At 41.3% G+C, this 22625-nt stretch overlaps 1 protein-coding gene and 1 long non-coding RNA gene across 2 annotated transcripts in view; one reads left to right on the top strand and one right to left on the bottom strand.

Moving 5' to 3' along the window:
• Positions 1–1017: 1017 nt before the first annotated feature.
• The window catches only part of SPI1 (Spi-1 proto-oncogene), a 38121-nt gene continuing 16513 nt past the window's right edge, over positions 1018–22625 (bottom strand). The window contains exons 3-5 of the mRNA XM_006113437.4: positions 11515–11702; positions 3299–3452; positions 1018–1840 (exon numbers count right to left, since the gene is read on the bottom strand). Of these exons, the coding sequence (XP_006113499.1) occupies positions 1524–1840; positions 3299–3452; positions 11515–11702 (659 nt within the window). The 3' untranslated portion in view covers positions 1018–1523. The remainder of the gene's footprint in view (positions 1841–3298; positions 3453–11514; positions 11703–22625) is intronic.
• The window catches only part of LOC112544177 (uncharacterized), a 28634-nt gene continuing 7776 nt past the window's right edge, over positions 1768–22625 (top strand). The window contains exons 1-2 of the long non-coding RNA XR_003087500.2: positions 1768–1870; positions 2949–3044. This is a non-coding gene — a long non-coding RNA (uncharacterized LOC112544177). The remainder of the gene's footprint in view (positions 1871–2948; positions 3045–22625) is intronic.

Here is a 22625-nt window from a genome sequence, read left to right as displayed (position 1 = left end):
AGAAGGACGTCTTTCTCGAGCTCTGTGAGGGTATGTCTACACTACCCCCCTAGTTCGAACTAGGGGGGGTAATGTAGTCATACGGAGTTGCAAATGAAGTCCGGGATTTGAATTTCCTGGGCTTCATTTGCATAAAGCCAGCCGGCGCCATTTTTAAATGCCGGCTAGGTCGGACCCTGTGCCGTACGGCTACACGAGGCATGGACTACTTAGTTTGGATTAGGCTTCCTAGGTGTACTAGCTGTACACCTCGTGGCTACACGCGGCACGGGCGCCGGCCGGCTTTATGCAAATGAAGCCCGGGAAATTCAAATCCTGGGCTTCATTTGCAACTCCGTATGACTACATTACCCCCTCTAGTTCGAACTAGGGGGTAGTGTAGACATACCCTGAGGCTGTGTCTACACTGGCCCCTTCTTCGGAATAGCCATGCTAATTTAGAACTTTGGAATAGGGAAATGTTTAAATCCCGCAGGATTTAAATAAACATGGCCGCCGCTTTTTTTCCGGCTTGGGGAAAAGCCGGAAAAGAGCGTCCAGACTGGCGCGATCCTCCGGAATAAAGCCCTATTCCGGAGGATCTCTTATTCCTACTTGAAGTCCTGAGGCTGGTTTCACTGAAAACTTAATATTGGCATAGCTACATCTCAATTGCAACCATCAGTATAAGTGAGTGGTAGTGTGTTATACCTGCTTATCTTGTCATATGCACACATGTAAATGATTGCACAGCATGTACGGCAGTGGTGACTTGGGACTTTGGTGTGTATTTTTCAAATTCCTAGTAACTTTTAGGATTCTACATCTTCCTTCACTGTGATCCCCACTCACTTTTATTTTATAGTGTCAGAATGCTGCCAACATTTCCAGGGAAACAAAACACCCCTGGAGACATGAAATGTTAACGTCAAGGAGCCTGTTATGCTCTATATTCCATTACCATATTTGAGTTGATACTGAATGAATGCAAGCTAGACTAATTTGTGAAGCAGACATCTGTCATGCAAACACCAAGACTTAATTATATCAAATTTTATTAAATATATACATGTTATTACTATTTAAACAGAACAGATATCTTTCCAAGATCTGCAGACTTCTCTCTAGCTGTTGAGAGTGGCAGCAGAATCCATATTTAATGCTAGTTTAAAAGCTGTAATGTAAGCTAATGCAGTGTCACTGAAGGTGGCACAACACTGCCTTTGAAGGGTAAAAGTTCATCAGCCATATCCATTAATTATAACACAATCAAACAAATATTTTCTTACAATAATATATTTATATACTTCTTAAATTTCCCACCTTTGTCCAACTTTTTGGATGGAAGCAAATAATTCTCTTATCTGTAGGATTCTCAAGTGCTGAAGAAGGGAATTCGTACCAGAAACATCGGACATTAAAAGCCCTGACAAGGTAGAGAAGTGGGCACGTAAAGCAAAGAGAAAGATGCGTCCGTCTCCTCTGCTAATATCCAGCCAGGAGGTCTTCATTTTTTGGCTTGCTCAGGGTCCCAAGGCCTGTGCTCAGTGAGTATAATGCTTCCTATCGGTGCTCCCTCTTCCCATTACCTCTCCACTAAACTGGTAGGTCAGCTTCTTCTTGACCTTCTTGACTTCCCCCGTCTTGCCGTAGTTTCTCAATGCCCGTGCCATCTTCTGGTAAGTCATTTTCTTGCGGTTGCCCTTCTGGATGCCCCAGCGGTGTGCCAGTGCCTCCTTGTGTTTGGAGGAGAACTGAAAAGTGCCTTTTTCCTTGTCCACCCACCAGATGCTGTCCTTCATCTCTCCACTTCGAAGAAGGTCCAGAAGGAACTGGTACAGACGGATTTTCTTCTTGCTGCCTGTGAGAGGGTTAGAAAAAGAAAGCGGTGGTGAGATAGCTTCATGTGTATAGCATGCAATGGAGAAACTTTGAACAGTTTGTGTTAGTTTTGCTAACATGCTATTCACAAGCTTCAGGGGGTATCCGAGTTAGTCTATACAGAAAAAAACAACAAATGGTCTGGTAGCACTTTATAGACTAACAAACATGTAGATGGTATCATGAGCTTTCATGGGCACAGCCCACTTCTTCAGTCATCTGTGCCCACAAAAGCTCATGATACCATCTACATGTTTTGTTAGTCTATAAAGTGCTAACAGCCCATTTGTTTGGTTTTTTTTATGCTATTCACAGAAATTCTTCAGTGTGCTGCAGTTACAGCTGTAGTGGGAAATAGTGTGACCTGGTGTACTGAGCATAGGAATAAGAGCTAGGAACTCCTGAGATCTAGTCTCAGCCCTGCCACTGTTTTTTTTTTCTGTGGTTTTGGGCAACTCTAGTGAGTTAGTATCTGATTTTTCAGAGATGTTGAGCATCTACAGCTCTTACCAACTTCTAGTGAAATTGTGAGTATTCAGAACATGTGAAAATCAGACACAAAACTTCACTGCCTCAGTTCTCCCATCTATAAAATGGGGATCATATCTACCTTCCCGAGGTGTTGTGAGGATCAAAACCATTTGCACTACTTTCAACATATAAAGCTCTATATTAATGTTAGATATTTATGACAGCAATAGGAAGTTAGAATAGGTAGGGACAGGGGCCTAGAGCCCTGATCCAAAGTCCACTGAAGTCAGCGGAAAGACTGCCATTTAATTTCAGTGAGTTTAGGATCAGGCTCTGTGAGAGGTATGAAGGGCTAGTAATAGGAGTCAAGTGTGGGTGAATTAGCCAACACACTCTGTTTACAGACTGCATATAAGGTTCTGAGTGCCTTTTAGAAAGGGATGGGAAATCACAAGGGTGGAGGCAGATAAACTGTTCTAGAAAAAAATGAGGAGTGCAGTGGCACCTTAAAGACTAACAGATTCATCTGACAAAGTGGGTCTTTGTCCATGAAAGCTTATGCCCAAATAAATCTGTTAATCTTTAGGATGCCACAAGACTCCTCATTATTTTTGCAGATACAAACTAATATGGCTACCCGTCTGAGACTTGGGCCAGAAAGCAGATGCTGAGACAGCAGAAGATCAACTTCTGGCAGAAGAAAGGACGAAGGGGTGAGTGAAATGAGGTCAGAATCACCAAAGCAGAGAAGATGGCCATAGGAGAGATAAGGTCAGAGAGAGAGATGGGAAAGTAGCCACAAACATTGTGGAGATAAGAAAGTGGGAGAGAAGCCAGAGGAAACTGGACCTTTTAGCGGTTGAGCAAAGGGGTAAATTCTCTTAATTCTACAACACTATCCATCAATATCATACTAAGACTGTATGCACTCTTGTGGCTCAGTGCAGCCACTCTTAAGTTTACTGACCTGGCTCTCCATGTATAATTCCAGGGCCCGGGTCCACACCATCAGTCTCCCCATCTGATACTTCCAAAGGGGGGCTCTGCCTCTCCATATCCTCCTCATCAGAGCTGGGCTGATGTGGAGAGGAATATTGTACACACATCCGAGGCAAATAGACCTGTAGTAAGAGAGGGGAAGAATTGTGGGGAGGGAAGAAACAGCAAAGGGAATCAAGTGAAAAGAGTAAGTGTGAGGGGAAATTAACAGAAAGGGAGCGAGTGACAGGTGTATGAGGTTATTTAATATCATAAGTAGAGATTTAATTGTTGTCACTTAAATACTGGATGGTTTAAACTTATTCAGAGGTCAGTGAACTTGAACAAAAATTGCCCTTAGCAGTCTTCACCCATTAAGAGAGGGAGGGTGAAGCACTGGAAGACAGAAGCTCATTCTAGTTTAGGCCCTGCACAGTTGTGGCACCTCTTTGTGCCCTTGTTTCTTCATCTGTAGATGATAATTCTCTCTGATCATGTTTATATGCCCTCACTGTGGTATCTTCCTGCTTCTAGAGGCGTGGTGGTAGATGTATTACATGAAATGGAGATTCTTATGAGGATGTGGCAATAGTCGTGCAATGTATATATGTTTCTGACAAGACAACACTCCACCACTTTTCTAATATGTAGTCAAAATATTAATTTAACAAGTGTCTTTGGGTGACAGATTATTCCTGTGAGTGGGATTTGCTGGGATAAGATTTCTTCAGATATACCTTCTGAGAAGGATTCACAATGATCACCTTTCAATGAAAAAACAACAACAACATGGTACTTGTGATAACAGTGGGGAAAAACAGAAGCAGCACATTCCTTGGTGACTTCCTGGTCCTTGTTAACTCTCCGCAAACCAGGGCCACTCTCTTTTATGATTTGTTTCTAAGTAAGACTTTCTGGGGCAGTCTCTTTAAATTTGGCAGTTCTAAATACTTGAAGCTATAAAATAGCCATTTTAAAACTGGCTGCTGTTTACTGTATCTTCCTTTTCTCTGTCTGGTATGTATCTGTTTACACTTTTGCATTTCACATTGCTGAAGTGATTAGGCACTGTGAGAAGGTTCTAACATTGCAGGAGCATATCCAGCCTGAACCTGGGACAGCTTTCTCTACTCCTCACTTGCTTTGAGTAGAGAAGATGCTTAACTCTAAGGTGATGGATGTATCACACTGAGTCAGATTTTTCACCACTTAGGTGATATTAAATGGCTAAAATTAGACCTTGACTGACCATCTGAGTATTTCCCCAAATGTAGGAGACTTCTCACCTGATGTAGAGCTGGTGTGGCCAGTTCCTATTACTAAATGCCTGGTCAAAACAACAAGGAGTCCTTTGGCACCTTATAGACTAACAAATTTATTTGGGCATAAGCTTTCATGCGTAAAAACCACTACGTAAAATAAAAAAATCTGTTAGTCTATAAGGTGCCACAGGATTCCTCGTTGTTTTTGCAGAAACAGACTAACACTATACCCCCTGCCCGAGACTAAGTGTGTGGTGCTGGGGCATGTCAAAGACAGGATGGAGGGTACTTCTGCTCTGTCAGTACTTAACTGGCATTTGATCGCTTGGCATGAATTAGTGGAGCCCTTTACATCAGGGTTGGAGCAAAAGAATCTTGGGAATGTGAGAGCTGCTCTTTGATTGCCGCTCCTGCCCTTGTGCAAACAGATCTCTGTGCAAGAGAAAATATGAGCACTGTCTCCTCTCCCTTTTGTGATAGTGAGGCTATCAGGTATATTACATCCTCCTGTGAATCACATGGAAATCAAGCAGGCCAGGTACAGTGACCTTGCAAGAGGTTAACTATATGGAAACTTCTCCTTTACCACCAAAGGAGGGACATTGCTGTATGGGTCCAAATAGTGTAGGAGGTAGGGGAGTAAGGAGATTCACTTCTTCCACTTCCCCCAAAATGCCACAAACAGAATAATGCCAGTGAAATGTGCTAAACTGATAAACTAGGAATCTGAGGGCCTCCTAAACCACTCTCTCTTCCTTCCAGCACTGTGTGGGAGAAAAGTGTTCTGTGTAAGACTCTTTTTGTGCAGGATTAGGAACTATGGTGTGGGGGGAGTGCATGGGCTGTTCATGATTCACAGTGCCCAGCCTGGGGTTAGGCACTGAATAACTGGTGCTTTTCTGATGTGTCTAAAACCATCCTGAAATGTCCCAATAAGGAGTGTGCAAGTGGATTGGTTGCAGGGTGCAGTGGCTGGCGGTTAGTGAGTTGGCAGATTGGCTGGAGGCAAGCATGGCAGGAAGGGCTGTGATTGGGCAAGAGTGTGTGTAAGTTTCCTGTCAGATACCCCAGAGAGAAACTCCAAACCTTACCACAGAGTCACCTTATATGTTTTACAGTTGAACAGGCTACAGCCTTAGGGGTGGGAAGAAAGGGAGAGGTGGGGATGTGAGGCATGAACAGGTGGGAGAAAAACTGAGAATGGTACTTCTGGAGGGAGGATGGAGAGGTAGTTGGTAAGTGTGGTACCAAAAGGGAAAAAAGAGTACAAAGGAAAACAGTGCCCCTGGAGTTGTAGAGAAAGAGCATGGGATGGTACTGTGGGAGATGAAAGATGAATGGTGCCTTGAGAATGGGGAAGGGAGAAGATGTGGACAGTGTCTCGGAAGACTGAATGAGTTTATCTGATAGTATATATAATTCCATATCTGCTATATTTTTAGTAATACTTATTGCACCAGCATGTGAAATTCAGTATATACAATATGTACAATGTCCTGAAAACATTACCCAATGAGTCACACTGTTCCTGTTGGGGTGCTTGCAGAGGCAGATGATTAATGCATTTGTGGAGAGGGAGGACTTAGAGACTACTAACTACTTTCCACAATGTGCTGCTACCTCAGTATTACCTTTTTCTTTCTTTCTTTCTTTCTTTCTTTCTTTCTTTCTTTCTTTCTTTCTTTCTTTCTTTCTTTCTTTCTTTCTTTCTTTCTTTCTTTCTTTCTTTCTTTCTTTCTTTCTTTCTTTCTCATAGCCTTTTTCCCCTTAGGCTATGTCTAGACTGCAAGCCTCTTTCGAAAGAGGCTTTTTCGAAAGATACTTTCGAAAAAGCTTCTTTTGAAAAAGAGCATCTAGACTGCAATCTCTTCTTTCGAAAAAGTGAGCCGCTTTTTCGAAAGAGAGCACCCAGGCAGTCTGGAAGCTCTCTTTCGAAAAAGCCCTGTTTGCATTCAAGAACGCCTTTTTTCGAAAGAGCACTTTCGAAAAAGGCGTTTTTCCTCGTGAAATGAGGAGTACCGCCGTCGAAAGAAAAGCTTCATTCTTTCGATTTAATTTCGAAAGAACGCGGCTGTAGTCTAGACGCAGGTGAAGTTTTTTCGAAAAAAGGCTACTTTTTTCGAAAAAACCCTGCAGTCTAGACACAGCCTTACAGTGTTATCTTCTAAGAGCTGTTATGGGGAAAATGGGAAAACTTTCTCAAGAAGGACAATCTGGAACTCAGATTTGGTCTCACAAAATAATGGGACTGTTACAATATTTTGGTAGCTATCATCTTGTATGTCCCTCCCTCAATATCAAACTACTGCTTTGACCTCTGAGTGTAGTGAGTGACTAGCACATTCAGCATGAGAATGAAAGTTGGCCTCCTGCTTCTGTTTACTTGAAAATGCCTTGTAAGAGTAATTGTATAATGAGCACCATCAATTGAAGCGCAGCCCTCAGCACTAAATGCATGAGCTGCTATTGCCTGAGGTAAAGCTTCCTAGCTGGGGGCTATAATACTCCTTGCTTCTGCATGGAAGGAGCCCTGTAAACCACATTCACTAGTAGGTTACAGTTGTACCCCGATTACTCTTTGACAAAAACATAGAAAAGTACAGTAATGCTGGAAGGGACCTTGAGAAGTCATCAAGTCTATCCCCCTTTGCTAATGGAGGTCCAGGTAAACTTTGACTCTCCCTGACAGATGTTTGTCCAATTAGTTCTTTAAAACCTCCAGTAATGGGTATCCCTCATCATCCTTTGGTAAGTCTGTTCCACAACTTAACTAGCCTTGTACTTAGAATTTTTTTTCTGAATCTATAACCTAAATCTGGCTTGCTGCAGATTAAGCCCATTGCTTCTTTTTCTACCATCAGTAGACATATTGACCACCATCCTGTTTATAATGGTTATTGACATATCTCAAGACAGGTCATTGCTCAGTCCATTTTTCTCAAGACTAAACATATCCAGTCCTTTTTTTAACCTCCCTTCATAGCTCAGGTTCTCTAACCATTTATCCATTTTTGTAGATCACCAGTGGACTCTCTCCAATTTAGCCATATCTTTCTTAAAGTGCAGCTCCCAGAACTAGCCACAGTTCTCCAGTTGAGGTTTTACTGATCCCAAGAGGATACAGTTACCTTACATTTGACACTCCAGTTATTACACCCCAGAATTATATCAGCCTTTTTCACAACTGCATCACCTTGCGACTCAAGTTCAAATTGTGATCCATAATATCCACTATAATCCCCAGCTCTTTTCAGCAGTACTTATTGCCCATCTTGTACATTTGATTTTCCTTTCTAAGAGTAGTACATTGAATTTGTCTTTATTGAATTTCATCTTGTTGATTTCAGACCAATTCTAATTCATTAAGGTCATTTTGAAGAGTAATGCTTGCTTTCAGAGTGTTTGTAACCCCTTCTAGCTTTGTATCTGCAGATTTTAAAAGTATACTCTCCATTCCAGTATCCAAATTATTAACGAAAATATTGACTAATGCTGATCCTAAGACTGACCCCTGCAGGACCCCACTAGATATGTCCTCCCATTTTGATGATGAACCATTAATAACTAAGACTATGTTTTAGTCATGGATATTTTTAGTAAATCATGGACAGGTTGTGGGCAGTAAGCAAAAATTCACAGCCTGTGACCTGTCCATGACTTTTACTATGTTTCCCTGACTAGAACTTTGGGGGGGAGAATATAGGGGTGGGTGGGTCCGAGGGTGCTGTGGTTCCCAGAGAGAACAGCCTGGAGATACTGCAGGTATTCATGGGGGGGGGGATCCCAAGGGGGACTTGGAGGTGCTGAGGATGCTAAAAGGGACAGCCTGGTGAGGTGCCATGGGTGCTGGGGAGTGTTGAAGGTCATGAGGCAGGCTCCCTAACTGGTTCTTGGGAAGTGGTGACCTCCAGCTCCTAGCTTCACATGCTGCCTCCACTCTGCCCCAAGCCCCAATTCTGCAGCTCCTATTGGCTGGCAATGATAGCCAGTGGGAGCTGCAGCCTCAATGCCTGCAAGAAGAGGCAGCATCGGGAGCTAGGAACTGAGACCCCAGGCAAACATCATCCTGCACCCCAACTCCCAGTCCTGAGCCCACTTGCACCCAAACTGTTGCTGCTGGGGAGTGAGAGTGGTCTGAGACTGCCCCAGGAATGGCTGGTGCTCCTGGGCCCTAGGGCTGCCTGAGCTGCTCAGATGCACCAGCCCCTGCAGAAGTCATGGAGGCCACTGAAAGTAATGGAATCTGTGACTTCTGTGATATCCATGACAGACATGGAGCCTTATCAATAACTACTCTTTGAGTTCAGTTTTTCAACCTATTCAGGCACTGTATAATTTCACCTAGACCACATTCCCCTGGATTTCTTATTAGAATGTCACGTGGAGCTGTGTCAAATGCTGTGCTGAAATCTAGCTGGCTGTGTCTAGACTGGCAAGTTTTTCCACAAAAGCAGATGCTTTTGCGGAAAAAGCTTGCCAGCTGTCTACACTGGCTACTTGAATTTCCGCAAGAACACTGACTTGCTACTGTCTGAAATCAGTGCTTCTTGCGGAAATACTATGCTGCTCCCGTTCGGGCAAAAGTCCTTTTGCACAAAGCTTTTGCACAAAAGGGCCAGTGTAGACAGCTCAGATTTGTTTTGCGCAAAAAAGTCCTGATCACGAAAATGGCGATCGGGGCTTTTTTGCGGAAAAGCGTGTCTAGATTGGCACAGACACTTTTCCACAAAAAGTGTTTTTGCGGAAAAGCGTCCGTGCCAATCTAGACGCTCTTTTCTGCAAATGCTTTTAACGGAAAACTTTTCTGTTAAAAGCATTTGCGGAAAATCGTGCCAGTCTAGATGTAGCCGCTATGTCTGCTGCTTCTTTCCTATCCAATAGGCCAGGCAGGAATTCTGTCAAAAAAGGCAATTAGGTTGATTTGGCATGATTCATTCTTGATATGCACGTTGGCTATTCCTTATAATCCTCTATGTGCTTACATATTGATTGTTCATTTTTTCCTATGTCTTTCTGGGTATTGAATTTAGTCTGGCTGGTCTACAATTCCTTGGGTGGTCTTTGTTCTGTTTAAAAAAATAGATGCTATATTGCTCTTCTCCAGTCCTCTGGGACTTCACATGTCCTTCATGAGTTCTCAAAGATCATTGCAAAGGGTTCTGAGATTGCTTCAGCTAATTCCTTAAGTATGGTAGGATGACTTTTACCAGGCCCTGTCAGCTTGAATAATTGTAGCCCATCTATTCTGTAACCAATCCTTTCCCTCTTTTGGCTTGCATGGACAGAATTAGCCCTATGGTCTGTCCTGAAATACCAGACAAGGCATGGATGGGTGAGTGGAAGAAAGGAATGGGAAGGGAACATCTCCTTCTCTTCTGCTCTTTTGTGATGTTTACAAGGAAACCAAAGCAGGGAAGGTCAAGCTCATTCTCTGCTTTAGGATGGACTTAATTGTCAGTCACTGCATTTCAGCAGCTTGTCTAAATGCTGGAACAGCTTGAAGCTTCCCACAGAGTGGTGTTCCAGACTTTTTTTCTTGTCTTTTGATCAGTACATGCTTCTTTTTGTTGCAGCTGTATGCTTTGGTCTACATTTCACATACTATTGTTGAGTTAGCTATGTGGTCGATTTTGAGGCTTTGCAACGAATGGTTTTCTTGTTGGAAGAGAAATTATCCATAAAGACAGGTTATTTCTACTAGGCTGTTTAATTGAAACAATATACATACATGAGTCCTATTTACTCTGAATGTCAATGGCAACATAGCTAAGGATTATGAAATGCATTAAGGAGTGGGTGGGTCCTTAATTGTGTATGTTTGTTTTAGTGTTACACAGTGTTACAAGAGGTGGGTGGGTTTTCAAAATCACTAGAACGTATGTTTCGTAATTTATGGTCAGCCCGAAACTGCAATTCCATCTGCAAAAGCTCAGCTAAGGTCTGTAGACAATTGTGTCCAGGTCTGTAAACCTGCCTTGGAGCCAGGGTGTCTAGGATCTGTGGCTTTTGGAGAAGCATGACAGGTTGACTACTTTTGAGTCAGCGACCTCAGGGTTTGCAGCTCCAGGGCAACGTGCCAAGTAGGCTCCCATAGAGCTGGAGCTCCATTCCCATTTGTGGAGAATTTTGAAATATTTGATTTTTTTATTATGTTGATGTTCCAAACTGGAACAAAACCAAATATCAAAATCCTTTATGAAACAGAATTGTCCTTTCTCCACACAGCTCTAAAAATCACATTTCCTTTAGCAATGAAGAAACAACCTGGCTGTGTCTACATTGGCACCCTTTTCTGGAAAAGGGATGCTAATGAGACACTTCGGAATTGCAAATGCCGCGGGGGATTTAAATATCCCCTGCGGCATTTGCATGAACATGGCTGCTGCTTTTTTCCGGCTCGGGGCTTTGCTGGAGAAAAGCGCCAGTCTAGACAGGATCTTTCAGAAAACAAAGCCTTTTCCTGAAGATCCCTTATTCCTGATTTTGAGAGGAATAAGGGATCTTCCGGAAAAGGCTTTATTTTCCGAAAGATCCCATCTAGACTGGTGCTTTTCTCTGGCAAAGCCCCAAGCCGGAAAAAAGCGGCAGCCATGTTCATGCAAATGACGCGGGGGATATTTAAATCCCCCGCGGCATTTGCAATTCCGAAGTGTCTCATTAGCATCCCTTTTCCGGAAAAGGGTGCCAATGTAGACACAGCCCCTGTGAGCAGCCATCCAGACAAGTGGGCTTAATCACATTTTTATTGGCTGTCTTGCTGTGGCTGCTGTAGCCATCCCTTCTGTGGGACTCTAAGCTAGGCTTTCTGTTCAACCCTTTCCATCAAGATCCATAACTGTATCCTGCATTTCACTAACACCTTTGGCACCTCAGTCTCTGATACCCTGTTGGTCCAAGCTCTTTACTGTCATGCAATGTTCTGTGCAAAAGGTGACAACCATACCTGGTGGTTGAGGCCAATATGTGTGGTTGGGAGTGCCGAGTCTAGGACATGCATTTGCTCAAACTCCATGTGCCGGTAGAGCTGTTGCAGCTGGGGAGGCTGTACACTTTGAAGTTCTGTAAACTGGTTGTCCCCGAAGCTCTCAAATTCACTGTGCATGTGGTGTGGGGGATATTCCCAGTAATGGTCTAAAGGAAATAAGAAAAAATTCTGTTAATATAGAGGTAAGAAACATACAGTATTCATTAAACCTTTTCACTTCTTGTTCCTCCTCCTCCATGTAGTAACCATATCCATAAATAACACTGTACATGTTACAGAAATGGTAAATGCTGACCCTTTGCTTTCTAGACAAAAGTAAAGTTGCTTCTTTAATTTTTTTTAACATTTCACCCATGGGTAGTATGATTCAATAATTTTTCTTTGTCACAGTGCCATCACAGTCTTCTTCATTGTCCAGTGGGAAGGAGAGAGAAAAAAATTACAGACTGCTTGTCACAAATAATCTTCTCCATTTTCTGTTTGGTCCTGTCACGTCCATATGTTGCAGAAAGAGCATATGTATTGCTGGATTCTGCATGGAACCATGTTTCACTGCTGCACGTGCACACATAAAGGCATATTCAGAATCTTACAAAATGAGATCGGGGAAGAGAAGATATTGGTGAGTCCTGTTTACTTTGTTGTATAGCAGGCCCAATTTCTGAGGCAAGCCTCCTTGTTTCTGTAGCATGGGAGTGACAGATTCAGGTTCATTCAAAAAGGAAAGGGATTTTTTATTCAAAAGATGAAGGCAACCAGAATTCTAATTCTTGTATTATCTGTCTTGAAATAGATAGATCTGGCTGGGGTGATTTAGTTAGGGTTGGTCCTGCTTTGGGGAGGGAGCTGGATTCGATGACTTCCTGAGGTCTCTTCCAGCCCTAGGAGTCTATGATTCTGTGAAATTAAATTCAACACAAGTCTGTTCTGGATTATTCTTCAGTCTATGCTGCTCTCAAGTTTTCATTGTGCTGCAGAAATTTGTATTGGTGATGCATAATTTAGTATCTGCCAAAGGACAGCTAAAGCTCCACTTCACTCTGTCAGTAATTATAAGCACAAATTTGGGTGTAGTCAGGTTTTAAAATTTAGCACTACCTGTCTGAATTGATGGGGTTTTTCCATCTTATCCTTTGACAGTATTCCACCATCAAATACATCGAATTATCAAAAAACCCTTTCTGATATTCACCCTGAATTTTTCCTTTCTTATACCCCATTACTCCTAGTTCTAGTCACTTGTATCATTTAAATTGTACCCTTCACATATTTTCAGACTGCTATAATGTGCTCTTCCAACATACTTTTGTCACTTAGCCTAACTGTATACAATTAGCTCTCTTGATCTTTCTATATTAAATAATATTTCCAGCCCCCTAATCATGATTTTGTTGTTCTCAGAATTCTCTCCCATCTATCAACATCTTTCTGAGATTTGGTGGACAGAACTATTCCAAGTGTAGTTGCATTAAAGTCAGAAAGAGAGGGGCAACTTCTCCTTGTCCTATGATGTGATATCATTGTATTTGACTGTATCTAGGTACTTATGTCTCTCATCAGCAAAGTATCTGAGCACTTCCCAATATCAAAAGCAGAAATACAAATAATGGTTTCACTTTTTCTTCAGCTTGAGAAAGGAGAGAAGCTTACTCAGTTTATAAGGTTTTGGTGACAGGGGTCATTTAAAGTTGTTGCTTGTTTGTATGTATGTGAGTAAACTGTGTGTATATTTTTGGGTGTAGCTGCATGAAGAACTTACTGAGACAAAGCTAACTTGAAAAGATGAGTTTCGTATTTAGTTCTGAATGCGGTGAGGTCCGTGCTCATTCTTTTCTTTCAGGGGTGAATTCCTTAGTTTAGCACTACTCCTGTGATAGTTGTTTCCTACTCTCATGAGCTTCTCCCATGGATTGATGGTTTCATTTTTTGAGTCTGATGTAGCTGCCACAGGAGATGGTGGTCACAGTGGGAGAGGCAGTCTCTGTGGTAGCTAGAGTCAATGCCATGGAGGGCTTTCAGAATCAAAATGGTAACTTTGAATTGGATTCTGCATTCACTGGGGAGCCAATGCAGATACAAGAACCCCAGGATAATGTGTTCCCAGCAACATGTGCTGCTATGGTAGAGGAAAAGTAGAGTTTTTTTGAGGTATGACTACATTGCGATCACAGGGTGTGATTGCAGCTCAAGTAGATGTACCTGAGCTAGCTTGGGTATGAGAACAGTGATGCCTTGGCATCAGATGCTTCAACACTATCTGTACAAGCGCTCTTGGAACCCTGGATAATTACTCAAGGGGGAGCATTGAGTAATGCTCAAGGCAGGGCAATTAGCTCAAGTGGTAGAGTGCTTGCTTAACATGTAAGAGGCAGTGGGATCGATGCCCATGTTCTCCATCTGCAGCTCAGTTCTCATCCCTTATTTTTTTTAAAGAGAAGCTAGATAATTTCATGGAAGTTAGGTCCATAAAAGGCTATTAGCCAGGGTATAAAATGGTGTCCTTGGCCTCTGTTTGTCAGAGGCTGGAGAGGGATGGCAGGAGACAAATCGCTTGATCATTGTCTTTGGTCCACCCTCTCTGGGGCACCTGGTGCTGGCTACTGTCGGCAGACAGGATACTGGGCTAGATGGACCTTTGGTCTGACCCAGTACGGCCGTTCTTATGTTCTTATGTTCCTATGAGCATGTGCTGCTGCAGCTTTGCTGCTCTAGGGACCCAAGTTAGGTTAAGATAGTTCAGGAATGTCTACTTCAGCTACAATTACACACCATGACTGCAGTGTAAACATATCCTTTTCCTCCATTGTGACAATGGCAAAAGTCTGTAGAAATTCTTTTTTTGTGTCTGTATCAAATCATTTTTGCCTTCCATATTTGTTTTCCTCCTTTCAACTTTTTCTATCACAGGTCATTCACTTCAATATATGTGGGAAGGGATGCTTGGTAATCTATAGCAATAGGCAGGGAGTAGTTGTCTTGCCTCACTAATTCCACTTCTTAGACTCCTTGTTGGGTAGCATTTTCTATAAGCAAGGTCTGGAATTTGTCAAGGGCCACCAATTTACAAGTTTTCAGAGGGGAAACATGAAGGTGTTTGTTTCTTGCCTTGCAATGTGAGAGAGTTTTATTATACATAGAAGATGAAGTGATCTAACATTTTCTTTATGTTCAAATCTAACCTCAGGAATCCAGTCCAGGGTGTAACAGGCTGTCTGAAAGTGTAGGTCTATAGATTACATACGGTGGAATTTCCAATAGGAGGACTTGGTCTCTCATATCTCAGGCTTATTTATCTATTTAGGAGATTGAACCTTTTGTTTTCTCAAGCAGACTTAGCCACAATAATCCATTTACCAGTTTCACCAGTCTAGATTGTCATAACACATTCTATTTAGGATTGACCATGGACGTTCCAATTGATCCAGTAGGCAGCAGCCTGCCTTTTGGGTGACAAACTGATGAGCACATAGCATAACAGTGCTCTGTGCTGGCTCCTTGGGCTGATCTGGATCTGTGGGAAGGGTCTGGTGTTAATCTTTAAAAACCACTCAACAGGCTGGGGCTGGTGTTTCTCAAATACCCCCTCTCTGCATCCCAATGTAACAGCTAAGAATAACAAGGATGCTGTAACAACCCAGGGTGAAACTCTGGGAGGCTTGGCAGCTGGATATCATTAGTGTCTGGTCCTCATCCATGAAATTTCCCACTATCAGAAACCATGGCTTCCAAAGAAGTAATGAGTTATTCTGTGTGTGCAGCCTTTGTAATCTTCCTTCCCAAATAAGAACATTAGTCATTATTCCCAGCAGGCTGCCTTGAATCCTGTAGTCATTTTTCATAGCAATTGTTTCTTCTGTATTCAGGATGGCTTCATTTGTTGGAATTGATGTCAAAGCCTCTACTATTTGTAGAACTTCCTTGTTAAAGCACTTCTTGACAACTAGATTAACTTTTAGAATGTTGTTAATTCCAACTTCTGCTAATCATTGCTACCTGGCCTATTCAAACTGAATTTTATTTGAATTTGTGTAGCAAGTGGTGCTACTGTCTCCATCAGGGCATCAAAGTCTATGGCTTGAAGAGAAGAGCCCATAGGAAGCAAGCAACTCCTAACCAAGATACATACATTTGCAATAACTGCCAAAGATCATACCTATCTCAGATTGGACTTTTTAGTTACATGAGACATTGAAAACCATCCCACAGTCTCTCATAGATAAAACGATGCCAACAACACAACACATATCACTGAGGTATTATAGGAAAGTAGCTGCAATTCAGACATGATGATGATGATGATGATGATAATTATGCATCACTTTGGGAGTTACCACAATGATCACATGCTACAGATAAGTAACAAACCTGCACCATGTTGTGAGTTACTGTAATACAATACTGTAGCCACCTTTGCATATAATGCTCGTATGTATGCAACAATACTTGTGAAAGGAGGACAGTCCCTATTTTTCTTTAGTGATTTATTTATCAATCAATTCTGCTCTTCAGAAAAACTTTCTTAATCCAATATTAAGGAGGTTTTGCAACAAATTGATAAACGTAACAGTAACAAGTCACTAGGACCAGATGGCATTCACCCAAGAGTTCTGAAAGAACTCAAAAGTGAAATTGCAGAACTATTAACTGTGATTTGTAACCTATCCTTTAAATCAGCTTCTGTACCTAATGACTGGAAGATAAGTAATGTGATGCTAATATTTAAAACAGGCTCTAGAGGTGATCCTGGCAGTTATAGACCGGTAGGTCTAATGCCAGTTCTGGGCAAATTAGTTGAAACTATAGTAAAGAATAAAATTGTCAGACACGTAGATGAACATAAATTGTTGGGGGAAAGTTAACATGATTTCTGTAAAGGGAAATCATGCCTTACTAATCTACTAGAGTTCTTTGAGGGGGTCAACAAACATGTGAACAAGGGGAATCCAGTGGATATAGTATACTTAGATTTCCAGAAAGCCTTTAACAAGGTCCCTCATCAAAGGTTCTTAAGTAAAGTAAGTTGTCATGGGATAAGAGGGAAGGTCCTTTCATGGATTGAAAACTGGTTTAAAGTCAGGAAACAAAGGGTAGGAATAAATAGTAAGTTTTCAGAATGGAGAGAGGTAACTAGTGGTATCCCTCAAGAGTCCACACTGTGACCAATCCTATTCAACCTATTTATAAATTAAATGGAAAAAGGGGTAAGAGTCAAAATTTGCAGATACTACTAAACTGCTCAAGATAGTTAAAACCAAAGCAGACTGTGAAGAGCTTCAAAAAGATCTCACCAGACTAAGTGATTGGGCAACAAAATGGCAAATGAAATTTAATGTTGGTAAATGTAAAGTCATGCATATTGGAAAAAATAAGCCCAGCTATACATTCAAAATGATGGGGACTATTTTAGCCACAACTACTCAAGAGAAAGATCTTGGAGTCATTGTGGATAGTTCTCTGAAAACATCCACTCAGTGTGCAGCAGCAGTCAAAAAAAAAAGCAAACAATAATAATTAAATAATAATTAGTAAGGAATAATAAAAAAAGGGGTTAGAGAATAAGACAGAGAATATCTTATTGCTTCTATATAAAACCATGGTATGCCCACATCTTGAATACTGCGTACAGATGTGGTCACCTCATCTCAAAAAAGATATATTGGCACTGGAAAAGATTTAGAAAAGGGCAACAAAGATGATTAGGGGTTTGGAACAGGTCCCATATGAAGAGAGAATAAAAAGATTTGGACTTTTCAGCTTAGAAAAGAGGAGACTGAGGGGGGATATGATAGAGGTCTATAAAATGACTGGTGTGGAAAAAGTGAATAAGGAAAAGTTATTTACTTATTCCCACAATATAAGAACTAGAGGTCACCAAATGAAATTAATAGGTAGCAGGCTTAAAACAAACAAAAGGAAGTTTTTCTTCACTCAGAGAACAGTCAGCCTCTGGAATTCCTTGCCAGAGGATGTTGTGAAGACTAGGACTTTAACAGAGTTCAAAAAGGAACCAGATAGATTCATGGATGTTGGGCCCATCAATGGCTATTAGCCAGGATGAGAAGGAATGGTGTCCCTAGCCTCTGTCTGGAAATGGGTGATAGAAGATGGATCATATTACCTGTTGTGTTCCCTCCCTCTGAGGCCTCTGGTATTGGCCATTGTTGGCAGACAGTATATTGGACTAGATGGACCTTTGGTCTGACCCAGTATGGCCGTTCTTATGTCCTTATGTTCTAATATATTTTGGTGTTGTTGAAAGATAAATCTCCATGTCTTTTTCCAAGTATCCCTGCAATCAGAACATTTAAGTGTTGATAGCTTTGCTATTCTACATGAAGTGTCAGTACTGTGCACCTAAACACACAGAATTACAGGTTGCACCTCAAAAAATGGCACTCTTTGGTCTGGCAACATCCATAGTCCAGGAGCCTAAGAACAGGAGGGCCACCCAAGGCTAGAGGCAACAGCAGCTCACGGTAAGCCAGGCCAGAGCCCCACAGGTGTAGCTAGAGCTTGGGCTACCCAGTGAGCTGACAGCAGCTGGGTGAGCAACCCAGTCAGGTTGGGAGCCGATGGCAGGGGATCTCCACTGGTAAGTAGATTCTCTCATTCTAAACTGGTCAGGTCCTGATGGTGCCAGACCGGGAGGTCCAACCTGAATAAATATCCACTGCTACAGGTATTACTATTATCAGTATGAGTCGAAGCTTGTTTTCTTGTAAGTTCTCTGTAGGTTTAAAGTCAGTAATAAGGTGTAGTTGTTCTCTACTTTTCAGAAAGAAGCCAAGGTAGAGAGGGGAGAAGAAAGGGGAGAAACTCTCAGGAAATGAAAGTGTCTTCTTTGTGGCTTAAGGAAAATGTCAGTAAAAGCCAAGCTGTATCTGCACTCTGGAGTCATTCTGAAAAAAATAATGTGAAGTGAAAGAGGATGTGAGAAAATTCTCTGTTATAGAAACATGGAGATTGTGTTTGTTTTGGTGTTTTATGTAGTGAAAGGTTAAAGAAAGGACAGTGATATGCCCTGAATTCTTTGTCTTTACACACACAGAGGATGTTGGCCTGCTGGGATGTAATAATTAATCTAAAGGCTTTGATATCTACAGCAAATATGATGGCTTAAATTCAAGACTAGAAAGCATAACCGAACCACTCTAACCTTCATCCTTCATCCCAGAGGAGTTGATGTTCTCTTGTCTTTGCTGGTTGAGTACAAGCTAGACAATTAGGAGGATGGGAAGTGGGCCATAGAAGTATTTGTTAATGAAGGGGTTCACTGTGTTTTATCCCTCTCAAAAAACAAATGAGCAAAAAATAAAAATAAAGGAAATGAGGGAAAATACTAAGAGGCTCTGCAAAATATACTTCTGATTCCCTGCAGAACCATTCCCTATCCAGAAAATGGCATGTTTCCCAAGTAAGGCTACCGACCTTGTCTATAATTATAGATAACCTCATTACTTCTTAATTTACTAATTGACAAAGGTGATCATTTCAGAATTCAAAGCATTCAAAAATAATGAGCATTCAAAAATAATGAGTAAGACTTCCAAATCATTATGTATGATTGCTTGTATTGCAAAGGACATGTCTGCACTTCAAACTGGGGAGGATGATTCCCCGCTTGAGCAGACATATGCATGCTAGCTGTCATTGAGCTAGTGCATGAAAAATTGTTTAGCTACAGTGGTGTGAGTGACAGGACAGGTTAGTCATACCTAATACATATCCATCCAAGATCTTAGGCATTTACATGTGGAACCTAGTCTGTCCCATAGTTTGTGACACCATGGCTGTTCTGTACAGGCTGCCCCCAACTTGCAATGCGATCAGTTCTGGGAACAGTGTCAGAAGTCGGGGGCATCAGAATTCGAGCCCTCATTTACAACAGGGGTCATATGCCATCGTAAATGCGGGGCCAAGGATGTAAATCGGGGGATTTCAGCCCCTTCTGCACTTATGGAAAAGGTTGTAAGTACAGGGGGTCATATATCGAGCCATTGTAAAGCGGGGACCTCCTGTATTTTTAGCAAGCTAGGTTAATAAGAACAAGTGTATGTCTCCTTGAGCTGAGAATCACACCCCAGCTCCAAGTGAAGACATACCTTAAGACTGAATCAGTCTTACAAAATGTGCTACACAATACTTACTAGCTTAGTAAAATTTTAATAAAAATAATTTAATATTTACTTTGCTATAACTCCAGCTGTAGAGGACTGTTGCACACCATGATGATATATGAGCAGTGATATATTTTTTGAATACATCTTATGCTGAATGGACCCTTGACAACTCATCTGTTCTTGTATTTTATTATATCTATACCTCTTTTGCTTCATCAGTACCATGAGCCCTGACTCTCGTGTCCATTTATTCCACAACCATTTTTGCACTCCCTCCTCCCCCACGTCTTCTTACACACAGACAACATCACTTAAAGTAGGTTGTAAAGTCTCTTTCCTGTGCTTCTTCACATCTCTCTTCAAGATCCATTGCTACTGTAAAGCCTACAAGAAATTTGCCAACTTGAGGATGGCTGATATATTTTAAGAAACAGCAAAATAGTTGACTTGTATAGTTTATTACTCTCCTCTACATCTTACTTGTATAGTTTATTGCTCTCCTCTACATCTTATTTCCTGCTTATTGTCTTAGGTTATATCTACACTGCAGTGCTATTTCGGAATACCAGAGATATCCCAAAATAGCTATTCCGCATCTTTTGAGTGTGCCTGTTATTTCAAAATATAACGGACTTGCTGTTCCAACATTCCTGTAATGCTTATTCCTTGAGGAGTAAGGGACATTTTAGAATAGCACTTTATTTCGAAATAAGTGCTGTGTAGACAGTGCCAAATTTCGAAATAAGCTATTTTGAAATAACATCAAAATAAGATACTCAATTTGCATAGCTTGAATTGTGTATCTTATTTTAACCTATGGTGCAGTGTAGACGCACCCTTAGGCTATGTCTATACTGTGCCCGTTTTGCGCCATAAATATGCAAATGAGGCTAAGCGTGGAATATTGCCGCTCCTCGTTTGCATAATTAATGAGCTCCCGCTTTTTGCACAAGAGGCTTTTGCACAAAAAGGAGCTGCCTACACTGCTCCTTTTTGCACAAAACTCCCCTCTTGTGCAAGAGCCGTTCTTCTGCATTTTTTTCCTGAAGAATGGCTCTTGTGCAAGAGGGGAGTTTTGCGCAAAAAAGAACAGTATAGATGGCTCCTTTTTGCGCAAAAGCCTCTTGCACAAAAAGCGGCCGCTCATTAATTATGCAAATGAGGCTCAGTGATATTCCACTCTTAGTCTCATTTGCATATTTCTTGCGCAAAACGGGCGCAGTATAGACATAGCCTTAGATAGCAGTTCAAGGAAGGGACTTTGGCTTATGGTATGTTTGGACAATGTGTGGTGAATTGTTGGTGTTACCATAATACAAATAAGTAATAATTTATGTGCAATGTGTGTTGGAATTATACCATATTTTTTCCAACTAGCCTATAGAAGAACTGAAACCCAGCTGCTTGTATGTATTGGAAATTTTGCATTGTTGCCAGAATTTAGAAAAGTTTAGCAAAGGGCAAATGTCCATAGAAATTGGAGGTCTGGGTGTTCTTAGGACCCTGATTCAGCAAAGCATTTATGCATGTACTTTAAACCTTTTGATTTTCAATGGGACTTGAGCACATTCTTAAAATTAAAGATGTGTGTAAATGATATGTGGACTTACGGCCCAGCTTGGAAGGGGTGAGTGTAAGGTAGAGTGTGCATACACATGTGCATACATTCTGGCGAGTGTTGGACTTTTAACATATTAGTTACTTGACTGTCACAATCACTCTCTGAGATAGAAGAACATAATCCCTATTTTGTAGATGTGGAAACTTAAGCACAGAGCAATTAAAGTCAACATTTTCAAATGTGGGTGTATAAAGTAAAACACCTGAACCTGCATCTCTGAATTTAAGTGCCATGCTTTAGGCATTGAATATTGACTATTTTGACCAATATGACTTTATAAAAGCTACAGTAGTAGTTGGGTCAAGATAGGATTACTCCCTTACTCTGTCTCTTATTTATTTGCAATTAGAAATTTCATATCTGGCCATCTCTCTCATTAGCCACAGTACATTATGTTATTAATTAGTTACATCTCTTAAACTAAACTGAAGTAGCTCAGATGACTATGTGGATGGGAACCTTCCAGGGAAATCTGAGGAAAGAGTGGTACAGCTGAAGGTGTTTTTCCCTTTGAGTCAGTACTGAGTCCCACAGCACCAGCATGGTGCTGTGGGATGCTGTGCTGAAGAAGGAGATATGGATCAATCAATGAAAGGTACTTTCACTTTAGAATGAGTACTGAGTTCAATGCCCCAGAACATTTGAATACTTCAAAAATTAGTTATCAAAAAGGAAATATTTTGTATTAATTATTATTTGTGGTTTGTTTCATATAGTAATGAAGGATCAGCAATGTGTTCACTGCAACTAGGAAAATGGCCACACTTTTAGATGATACAGATTAAACTGTTTCCTGCATTTATCACATTAAAGATGTTGAAAGAGTCCAGACTTGGCTCAGATCAAACCAAGATTGCTAATGAGATCTTACATCCACCAGGGCAAAACTCAGGTTAGTTCTCAGGGTCTGGGGGAAGATGAAAGTTTCAGGTAGGCGGGACAGCAACCAGGAAAGATTAAGATAGAAGAGTGAATTGTGTGGGATTGAAGATGGTCAAGAGCTTGAAAAAATACATTTAAGTTTGAAGAAGCAAACTGAATAGTTAGAATTGAAGTCAGAGGTGAGGTAGAAATGGAAGTGAGGTCCGGGAAGTAGGGTAGAACAAATCCATATGCATAAGGCATTGAAACCAGATGAGTAAGTTTTTATTTGGATTGCTAGATAGGAAGCTATAACTGTGAGATAATGAAGAATAAAGATGATGTGATCCCACCTTCTGAGGCAAGAACGTAATCTGGCTGCAACATTCTAGACCACCTACAAGCTTTATGTATGATTTCAATGCCTTTTGAAAAGTTCTTTTATAGGAGCATAGGCTACAACATTG

Source organism: Pelodiscus sinensis, chromosome 4, assembly GCF_049634645.1.
Source record: "Pelodiscus sinensis isolate JC-2024 chromosome 4, ASM4963464v1, whole genome shotgun sequence".
In the NCBI taxonomy this organism is placed as follows: Eukaryota; Metazoa; Chordata; order Testudines; family Trionychidae; genus Pelodiscus; species Pelodiscus sinensis.
The sequence above is the reverse complement of the archived record's forward strand: the minus strand, read 5'-3'. Positions and strand labels throughout refer to the sequence as shown.